Raw genomic sequence first — 11,159 nt, forward strand, 5'->3', positions numbered from 1 at the left:
CCGGGCTGGGGATTCGAACCCACTACCTTAGGTGTATGTGGCTGGCGCCTTAGCCGCTTGAGCCACAGGCGCTGAGCCAGCATATCTGTTTTATAACTGTATTTAGTGAAGAAAAAAGACACAGAATGGGAACATGGAAGTTTAATACCGTGTAGCACCAGCATCTTCATGCAGGATTTATACGTAAAAATTTTCACTAGAACAAACAAAAGAAATCTGTAATGAGGTAAAGTCAGGATTTGGAAAAAACCACTATGTACAAGCTTGGAATCAAAGGTCAGTTTTACAACCTTCAGGGGCAAACATATGGTGTAATGTGTAGTAATGTGGATCAGCTTAAAGTCCCCCCAAAGACAGAGTCTCCAGTCTTTACTTATAAGTTACGAAGCCATCTAAGGGAAGAACCACCAAAGGTTTCTCTAGAATGGGAAGTTCAGGTTCATGACGTGGAACGGCTATCTTCGCAGATCTGCATGGCTAGTAACTTGGTGGTGGGCTAAGTAGAAAGCAGATTTAACACAGTGTGGGCATCATGTCCTTTTTTTTATAGTTAAGAGGCAACCTACTGCCTTTCTGCATAACATTGAATCCGAATAAAATAGGTGGTCATGGGTGCATTGTGGATAATTTTACATATACCGAACATAAGTGTGGTTTCTCTGTGATTCTGCCGGCAAACATCCTTCCTACCCCCATGCTACAATCTTCATGCCTCTAGCACCTGGGATTAGCCAGATGTGTGGTGGAATCCGATCTCAATCCACCGAGGAAATTTCACAGTCTCTTAAGTATGGTGGGATAAAAAATAAGTTCAAGAATGCTCTTCTGTGGTGAGCAGGTATATGCAAACCTATCCCCAAAGGCCAAGGGAGCTGAGAGGCCAAAGAAAGAGGTTGACGAATCCAGTTTCTCAGACGGAGAATATTTAATAGGGACTTATAAACAGGAGCAATGTCTCAGGCAGCTGCCAGATGGTGGACCCCAGCCTCTGCCCTTCAGAAAGTTATCTTGTACACAGCAAGCTTTCTGGGTGTAGACACACACCGCTGGTCATGTGGCAGAGTTCCACGCCACTGGGGAGGTTAGGGAAGCATCTTTATGAGGTGTCATCTACGCTACATTGTTTGAAGACTGTGCCGCATAACACCCACCAAGCAGGAGTCACATATCAGTTACTGCACTGGTTCCACTCTAAGGGGCATCATCTTGTCAGGCAACAGGCCATTTTCCTATAAACATCAGTTTTATTTCCAGAGTAAGTCTGGAAATCCCAGAGTCAGTCTCCTGGGAGCCCGTCCTCCTTTGTGGAGCACACCGTCAACATCTGGTCTGGGGACATTCCTTACCCTCATGATGGGATTCCTCACGGTCCTTAACTTCCATTAATTTGTGTGTGTGTGGGGGGTGTATAATTTCACATTCAATGTTTCCCTGACTCTCTGGGGACTCTTCTTCTAAATAACTGCAGTATTAGCAGCCATGATACCGTGTCGCCAAAATCCAGGGCCTTGGGCTTTTTCATAAAAATCCAGGATCAATATATAAAATTGCCCTATTTATCCTCTTAATAAGCAACAAGACTTAAAATACACAATTCTCTTCCTTTATTGCAGATTTAAAAAAACAAAAAACATATAGAGTAATTAAATCATCAAACAATAATTTTATTTCCTTCTATTTGGGTAGACTCTTGCCCATGGGCTAAGTGAACAATAAATAGTCCTGCCCTTCTGGTAAAGAAAGGCGACAAACACCTCACCCCTATGCCGTTTACTGGACATTCTAAGAAGCTTTTCAGCTCGATACCCTCCTTCTCCTCCTTTCATGAATCCTGATGCTCCCAACAAACTGCCCATTTGTTTGCCAAAAGTGTCTAAAATCCATTTCCATGCTTTTGGTTTATCCTATTTCTTCCACCTAAAATTTATCCTCTGCCCCACCATAGTTCTCTTAGCACACCAAAATCTTACTTCATTTAGAACTGTCGCACCTGTGGCTCAGTGGAGCAACTGGGTGGTGCCTGCGGCTCAGTGAGTAGGGTGCTGGCCCCCTATACCGAGGGTGGTAAGTACAAACCCGGCCCTGGCCAAACTGCAACAAAAAATAGCCGGGTGTTATGGTGGGCCCCTGTAGTCCCAACTACTTGGGAGGCTGAGGCAAAAGAATCTCCTAAACCCAATAGCTGGAGGGTGCTGTGAGCTTTGATGCTACAGCACTCTACTGAGGGCGACAAAGTGAGACTCTGTCTCTAAAAGAAAAACAACTGTTCAACAAAGAAATAGAGTGCCTGATAAAGTTACTCTTGACTTGGGCGAGTATTTAAGTAGTTAGGAAGATTCCACATGATTATCTGCTAGTAATATTTTAGAAGAGATTCGTGAATTGGGTAAGAAATTGCCATATATGAGCTCTAAGATCCCAGATATTATTTTTAGAAAAGGTAGAAAATATTTTAGATGTAAATGTCATCTCTGGGTCTATAATCAATTAATGATATTTATAAATCAGTTTATATGTTATTTGCAACATTTATACCGTGTCTATAAATATCTTAAATAAGATTTTGAGAATACACTGCCAAGAAAACAATTTTTTTGAATTCCCATTTGTAAAACTATTTGAAACATTTTGCAGCAAAAAATGTTGCAGGATTATGACTATTTCTTTCCTTTTACTATTTTAAGATTGTTATCATAGGATTTCAGTCAGAAATGAGCAAAACATCACTGTCCACTGAAATGAGTTTGGTGAAGAGAGGAAAACCTCTTTAAATCGTAGGGGAGGCCATTTTTTGTCACCAACTCCATATGAGTTCCATACATTTGGGCCTGGAGATCTTTGGAAACCAGGGCAGAATTTTAACTTTGCTTAAACCAAAATAGTAATCTATGATATTTAAGTCCTGAATATATGTTATCTAAATTTTAATTGTAAATATCACTTCAAATTTTAAATGAAGTAGCCAGTTATATGAAATATTAAAAGGCAACTATACGAAATATTCTCAAGAATGCATTTATATAGTTCATTACTAGAAACTAAAAATTATAACCCTATATATACAGAATATTTTCATATTTGATTTTAATTCTAAACAAAGTAATATCTTAAAACTAATTTGAATAAAAATCACATTATATATATATATTTTTTTTTCCTCAGGAATATTCCTTTCTTTTTATTATTTATTTTTATTAAATCATAGCTGTGTACATTATGCAGTCATGGGGTACAATGTGCTGATTTTATATACAATTTGAAATATTTTCATCAAACTGGTTAACAAAGCCCTCATGGCATTTTCTTAGTTATTGTGTTAAGACATTTATATTCTACATTTAGTAAGTTTCACATGTACCCTTGTAAGATGCACTGTAGGTGTGATCCCACTGATTACCCTCCCTCCACCCATCCTCCCCACTTCCCTCCCCTCCCTTTCCCCTTTCCCCATATTCTTGGGCTATAATTGGGTTATAGCTTTCATATGAAAGCTATAAATTTGTTTCATAGTAGGGTTCAGTACATTGGATACTTTTTCTTCCATTCTTGAGATACTTTGCTAAGAAGAATATATTCCAGCTTAAATATATATATATATTTTTTGAGACAGAGTTTCACTTTGTCACCCTGGTTAGAGCACTGTGGCGTCACAGCTCACATCAACCTCAAACTCTTGGGCTCTAGCGATTCTCTTGCCTCAGCCTCTCAAGTAGCTGGGACTACAGGGGCCTGCCACAATGCCCAGCTATTTTTATTTTTATTTATTTATTTTGTAGAGACAGAATCTCACTTTATTGCCTTTGGTAGAGTACCGTGGTGTCACACAGCTGACAGCAACCTCCAACTCTTGGGCTTAAATGACACTCTTGCCTCAATTTTTCTATTTTTTTGGTAGAGATGGGGGGGTCTCACTTTTGCTTAGGTTGGTCACAAACTTGTGAGCTCAAGCAGTCCACCTGCCTTGGCCTCCCAGAGTGCTAGGTTTACAGGTGTGAGCCACCACGCCCGGCCACTAGTATTGCAAAATTTTAGCCACTGATCATGACAGTGAAGAATTTTTCAATGAATTATATGCATATGCTTTATCTGATTGAGTGGTTTTGAAATATATTTTGTAATGATCTACGAATGTGATACTAGGCCACCAAAACAGCAAAAAAAAGTAATGAAAAAAAATAAAAATAAATGTAATGAAAAAAATAAAAAAAGAAATGTAATGAAATCTGATAGTGAAAATAATTTTGTTTTTAATTTTTTATATTTTTATTTTGTGAACATGACTTTGAAGATGAGGGGATTGAAAATGGCATCACACCAACCTTGAAGGATTATACAGGTGTTTCAGGGGTGACTGTGGAACATAGTGACCCACAGAGGATCCGTGAAGTGATGGATTTACTTTCTGATAATGTTTTTGATTTAGTTGCTTCTTAAACCAATTCATACCACCACCAAATGGAGTAATTTTATAAAAACTGTTAAAACTTTACTGCGGATGAAAATTACCACTAGTGATACAAAGAAATTTGTTGGCTTATTGATATTGATGGGACAAAAAAAAAAGTCACATTGGAGAGATATTGGTCAACTGACCCTTTGCCTGACACATCACTATTTCCTAAACCGTGACCAGAATGAGGTTTGAGCAAATTCTTACATTGTCCCATCTTAGTGATAATCCATAAACCACACCTAATGAAGACAGACTTTATAAAATTAGGCCTCTTTTTGACTATTTTATTATTTATTAGGAGTTATCCCTAGATGAAGCAGTGGCACCATATAGAGGATGTATCCATTTTGTTTCACTTTTTTTTTTTGTGAGACAGAGCCTCAAGCTGTCACCCTGGGTAGAGTGCTGTGGCATCACAGCTCACAGCAACCTCCAACTCCTGGGCTCAAGCGATTCTCCTGCCTCCACCTTCCAAGTAGCTGGGACCACAGGCGCCTATCACAACACCTGGCTATTTTTTGGTTGCAGTCATCATTGTTTGGCAGGTCCAGGTTGTATTTGAACCTGCCAGCTCAGGTGTATGTGGCTGGTGCCTTAGCTGCTTGAGCCACAGGCACTGAGCCTTGTTTCACTTTCTTATTCAATTATGGGGAAAAAAAAGAGAGAAAGAGAATTCATTTTACATCTCCTAAGAAAATGTCATTATATAAGAAAGGATGTTTTATTTATTTTTGAGACAGTGTCTTGCTCTGTTGCCCTGGCTAGAGTGCTATGGTGTTATCACAGCTCACAGCAACTTCAAACTCTTGGATTCAAGCTATCCTCCTGCCTCAGCCTCCTGAACACGTGGGACTACAGGCACCTGCCACAGTGCCCAGCTAGTTTTTCTATTTTTAGTAGAGATGGGTGTCTCACTTTGCCTGGGCTGGTCTCCAACTCCTGAGCTTAAGTAATTTTCTGCCTTGGCCTACCAGAGTTCTAGGATTATAGGTGTGAGCCAGCCATGGTGCCTTGCCAAGAAAGATTATTTAAAAAATTCACACACTTTTTAGAAAATAGTGGGGGAAAGACTTAAAAACATGCTATCATACCCTGTTGATTGCTATACCAGGGGTTGGGCTTTATTTATTTTTTTATCCTTTTTTTTTTTTTTTAACAGAGTCTCACTTTGTTGCCCTCGGTAGAGTGCCATGGCATCACAGCTCACAGCAACCTCCAGCTCTGGGGCTTAGGCAATTCTCAAACTATCCTCCTGCCTCAGCTTCTTGAATACCTGGAACTACAGGCGCCCACCACAACGCCTGGCTATTTTTTTGTTGCAGTTTGGTTGGGGCTGGGTTTGAACCCATCACCCTTGGTATATGGGGCCAGCACCCTACTCACTGAGCCACAGGCACCGCCCAAGGGGATGGGTTTTAGATATTCGTGGAAAATGCACCAAGACTAAAAACAATGAAAGGAAAAGGGAAAATGGTCTCTTAGGGGTTCTCTGGAGCAATGAAAGCATCTGGTTTCCATATTTACAGACTAGAGAACTTTCATGTTCACCAAGAATTTTTAGGATGAACAGTCAGCAGAGTAGTTATTAAAGAACATTTTATTCTGCTCATAGGTAACTGCTATCAGATATAGAAGTCTGTATTTGGAGGACAGAGGCAGTAGGAGGAGGACGAATTAGTAAAAGGCAGCAGAAGTTGAGGTTTAAAAATTGTTTATTTCCTCAGACATTTTACCAGGTTGATTTTTTTCTTTTTAACTTATATATATATGTATATTTTGAGAGGTAATGGAAGAACATGACTCACATTTGACAAAATATCCAGCATAATAACATCTACTATGTTCAATTACTTTTCTTACGTTGTTACTCCTTCCCTTTCTCAAAAAATTCTTAGCAACAACAAAATCCCCTTCACAAAATCTATTGCAACTACGTGTTTAACTTGAAAAACTGGTCCTTATATGATACCTAAACATTTTGGTTTTTGTATTTGGAATAAACTTTCTTTGTTAACAAGAATAAAATTGTTTTGGCAATAAAAAGTCTTTGTTATAAATAACTCATTATGGGTGGTGCCTGTGGCTCCGTGGGTAGGGAGCCAGTCCCACCCGTGTACCAAAGGTGGTGCGTTCGAACCTAGCCCCAGCCAAACTGCAACAAAAAATAGCCAGGCATTGTGATGGGTGCCTGTGGTCCCAACTACTCAGGAGGCTGAGGCAAGAAAATTGCCTAAGTCCAGGAGTTGGAGGTTGCTGTGAGCTGTGATGCCACAGTACTCCACTGAGGACAACGAAATGAGACTCTGTCCCTAAAAAAAAGTGATTATATATTATAAATAAGAACATTTTAGTATTTACTCATTTTATTGAATGTTTTGTAAAAAATTGCCTTTAAGGGGCTAGCAAGTAGGATGAGGGAAAAAATTGCCTTTAAATTCTATTCATTTCACGGAATAATTTTTTTTTGAGACCACCACAATGCCTGGCTAATCACTGAATAATTTTTTTATATTGTCTTGATCTCCATATGTTTTTAATCTGCTTGCTTGAAAAAGTACTTGTTTCTAGTCTTACTAATTCCTGACATTCATGGAATGGCAATAAACCATCTATAATACTATTAAGTGCCAGATTTTACTGAAACATAGGTACAATATTAGAGGTAATCATAAGTGGAGCCAAAAGTCAATTTGAAACTTAAAAAATTTCTTCAGTGTCCTCTATTGCCAAAAACAGTATTTTGACTTTGAGCAAAATGGTTGAAGGGAAAGTCTGCTAGAATAAAAATCCTAGACTTTTTTATTTTTTTTTGGAAACAGAGTCTCACTTTGTTGCCCTTAGGTGCTGTAGCATCACAGCTCACAGCAACCTCCAGCTCTTGGGCTTAGGCGATTCTCTTACCTCAGCCTCCTGAGTAAGTGGGACTACAGGTGCCCACCACAATACCTGGTTATTTTTTTGTTGTTTTTGCAGTTTGGCCAGGGCCATGTTTGAACCTGGCACCCTTGGTATATGGGGCTGGCACCCTACTGACTGAGCCATAGGTGCTGCCCAATCCCAGACTTTTATTTATTTTTTTTTACAACAGAGAAAGGGTTTATTCCACAAAGTGCTAAGTGGGGAGATAGGAGAGATCTCTCAAATCCACCTTCCTGAGAATTGGGGGGGACAAGTTTTTATTTATTTATTTTTCTTTTGAGACACGGTTTCTCTGTGTCACCCTCGGTAGAGTGCTATGGTGTCACAGCTCACAGCAGCAACCTCAAACTCCTTGGGTTTAAGCAATTCTCTTGCTTCAGCCTCCCAAGGAGCTGGGACTACAAACACTGCCACAACACCTGGCCGTTTTTTGGTTGCAGTTGTCATTGTTTAGCAGACCCAGGCTTGGCTCGAATCCATCAGCTTGGTGTATGTGGCTGGCGCCCTACTCACTAAGCTACGGGCATGGAGCAAAAGGAGGGACAAGTTTTTTGTTTTTTTGAAACAGAATCTCACTCTGGAGTCCTGACTAGAGTGCCATGGCATTATAGCTCACAGCAACCTCAAGTTCTTGGGTTTAAGCAATTCTCTTGCCTCAGTTTTTCTATTTTATAGTAGAAACAGGGTCTCCCTCTTGCTCAGGCTGGTTTGAACTGAACTCAGGCAATCCATCTGCCTCAGCCTCGTAGAGCGCTAGGATAAAAGGTGCGAGCCACTGTGCTTAAGACAGTTTGATGGGCAGAGAGGGTTAGGCAATCAGGGTCTGCTGACTGCCTGGTTTCAAAATCTCCATCATCCAGATTCAAGATTATTTCTTGGTGAGAAAAACAAATGAATGAACAAACAAAATCTCTAGTAGATAAAACAGATAATTGCCTGGAAGGCAAACAAAACAAAACTCTCTGTAATCTTGAATTTGGCTTTTATTTTAAAATATATTTAGCATAAACCTGTCATCGGTCAGAAAATAATAAAATACAAAGAAATGGAATATTTTCAAATACCTTTTAAGCTAGACAAAAATTAATGGGATAGCACAGACTCAAATTCTGGGCAACGGTCCCTAAAATTCAATTCAGTAAATACACATTTTGAAAGAAAAGCTCATTTCACATTTTCCAATGTACCGATATGTTTCTAAATGCCTTGGTTTCCTTTTAACTAATAGGTAAAGGTAAATTTAGTTGCTTCATTTCAAATTATCAGATTGTTTGGTAAAGATTACCATGCCCCTAAATTCTCAATGAGAATTATAAAAATATGAGCTCAAACAGTTACACTGTCCAAAACAGAAACATCTTAAGTGATACTTCTGGATAATTGTATAGATATTGCACTAAAATCTGTAATTCCATACCTGATGTTCATTTATATGGAAAGTTAATTTTCTTCTTTATGAAAAACTTTCTACAAATAAACTTAATGTTAACCTAATTATAATCACACTTCAAAATATAAAGGTGCAAACAGAAAGAAGAATAGTTTAATACTATAGTCAAATGTGAAAATAATAAAAAGTTGAAAAAATAATAGGATCTAAAATACTGATTACTAATTTTAGAATTTAAAATTTACTGTAAGTAGCTAATGGACATTAAAAGTTAACAAACCTTTGCAAATAATTTAGAAAAATGCTTTGTTTACATATGAAGCATGTGCACCGTCCCATCTATAAATTTCAGCTATGTTCCTACTCATTGTAAATATCTACCTGCAGTATAAACAATCCAGACAACGTACAAAATATATACCTTGTTCCTGTAACTTACAATGCACAGAAAAATACCTACAGAACAGGGACATGTTTATCCATTTCACCTTTTAACTTATTGGAAAGTTTTAGCTCATTCCACATTTCTTTCTAAATAAAAGCTAAAGAGTTAAAGGTGGTTTAACTCTATGCCTATTAGCATAACATATAACTTTTAAATAGTTGCCTGATTATATGTAACTTAAAGTTAGGGACTTATTTTTATGTCGCAGTAAACATGGCATTTCTTAATTTAGCAACAGAAAGGCACAATTAGCAAGCAATAAAATTCAGTACCTGAATTATTAAACAGATGTCCAAAACAGCTGCAAATAAAGTACATTCAAAACAGTCTATAGAACTTAAAAAAAAAAAAAAAGAATCCCAAAACAAATTTTTCTGAAAATTTGGTCCATTAAAAATGCCTCCTATGTTCAACATCATGGTAATATGAAAGTTGATGGCAGTGTAAGAAGAGGCAGTCAATCAACGTGTGCTGGCATCCGCGTTCTGGTCTAGTATTATGCAACTTGATTAGGAAATGGCTTCCATAGTCAATAAACATTAAATATATTTGTTAATAATAACATACCTGTATTTAGTTCAAATACACAGGCACAAGAGTTTGCATATTATTACTGATTTTATAATACACCCCCACAATTTAAAAAAACTTAGGTATATTATTTTATATATAACATATATTAGATATATTATTGTACATTATGTACCTTAATATATATTATATATAACTTGAATCCATAACAGCACAAAACTCCCAAAACATTACATGAACATTCTAAATGGATACTTATCATTTTCTCAGTATTGATAGTTCAGCTCACTTAAAACAATAACTGGGTGTGCAATGACAAAATGCACTGACTCTTATGAATTTACTTAAATAATTATTTAAGGTAAATTCCTGCAAAAGCCTAACTCTGATCTGGCTTTTACCTAGAATATATTTTTTAAATATCAGTAACTGATACCTTCCTTTCTTTTCATAAACAATGTTTATCCATCAAGAAATACCGATAAAGAAAAATATGTAAGGAACCAAAAATGTGATGGAAAAACCAACCATTCCATAGGTAATATACCGGTAAGGGAGTTCAACTTCCATGTGCTGTCTGGCTCTGCGAATATCGTCACACGGTATACTGAAGATTTTACAGGCTAAAGGAATGGTGATCTTTTTCATTGTATCTCTGACTACTAGGATAAATAGCATCCCTAAGAAGATCCGCAATATGGCTTTTCCAAACAGAGTCAGAGTAATAGGGGGCCAAGCTAAAGGTAATATGTCTAGAGAAGGGTCCAGCATTAGACCCATGTTGTAAGTAACATGAGATCCACATGCAATTCCAGCACCACTTCCTAGGATCTCAGCAGTGTCGCCTCGGGATGTGCTCCAGGTGTCCAGAGTAAAAGAAAAGATCCCCAAAGCTAAATGAAGCCCAATGATGATTAATGGAGCGTATTTGTGAGTTTGGTTGAAGTTGTCAATCAGGTCCACAAATGGATAGAAGACAGCTAAGATTAAAATGGTATATAGGAATCCAGCAATGATATCCTGGGAAAAGATAAAAGTATAGTCGTTTTATACTAAACATTTTTGGCATTTAAAACATAATGTATATTTTAAAATGACGTATATTTGACACTTCAGATATTCAATAGATCTAAATTCTTAAAAGCTGTCAAATTCTTAAAGTAAACTTTACTAACTGACCATGTAATAGGCACTGAAAATTACTTAATAAAAATATTTATTGATAATAAAAGATTATATTTTCATAGTACTACCCTTTTCTAAGCTACATATATAACATATATAAATGTATATTCAAATCCTGAACAATTATCTATGATTAAATCGTGCAGTTTTGATTTCTGGGAAAAAGAATATAATAATAATGATTTTTTTTTTTTTTGAGACAGAGCCTCAAGCTGTCCCCCTGGGTAGAGTGCCAT

The 11,159-nt window shown here is 37.4% G+C and overlaps 1 protein-coding gene across 1 annotated transcript in view; it reads right to left on the reverse strand.

Annotated features, from left to right (window-relative positions):
* Nucleotides 1-8,337: 8,337 nt before the first annotated feature.
* SGPP1 (sphingosine-1-phosphate phosphatase 1) overlaps nucleotides 8,338-11,159 on the reverse strand; it is a 40,559-nt gene continuing 37,737 nt past the window's right edge. The window contains exon 3 of the mRNA XM_003794440.1: nucleotides 8,338-10,758. Coding sequence (XP_003794488.1) covers nucleotides 10,207-10,758 — 552 coding nt within the window. The 3' untranslated portion in view covers nucleotides 8,338-10,206. The remainder of the gene's footprint in view (nucleotides 10,759-11,159) is intronic.

The sequence above is a fragment of the Otolemur garnettii genome, unplaced genomic scaffold (assembly GCF_000181295.1).
Source record: "Otolemur garnettii isolate 467f Iridium unplaced genomic scaffold, OtoGar3 scaffold00081, whole genome shotgun sequence".
NCBI classification, from domain to species: Eukaryota; Metazoa; Chordata; class Mammalia; order Primates; family Galagidae; genus Otolemur; species Otolemur garnettii.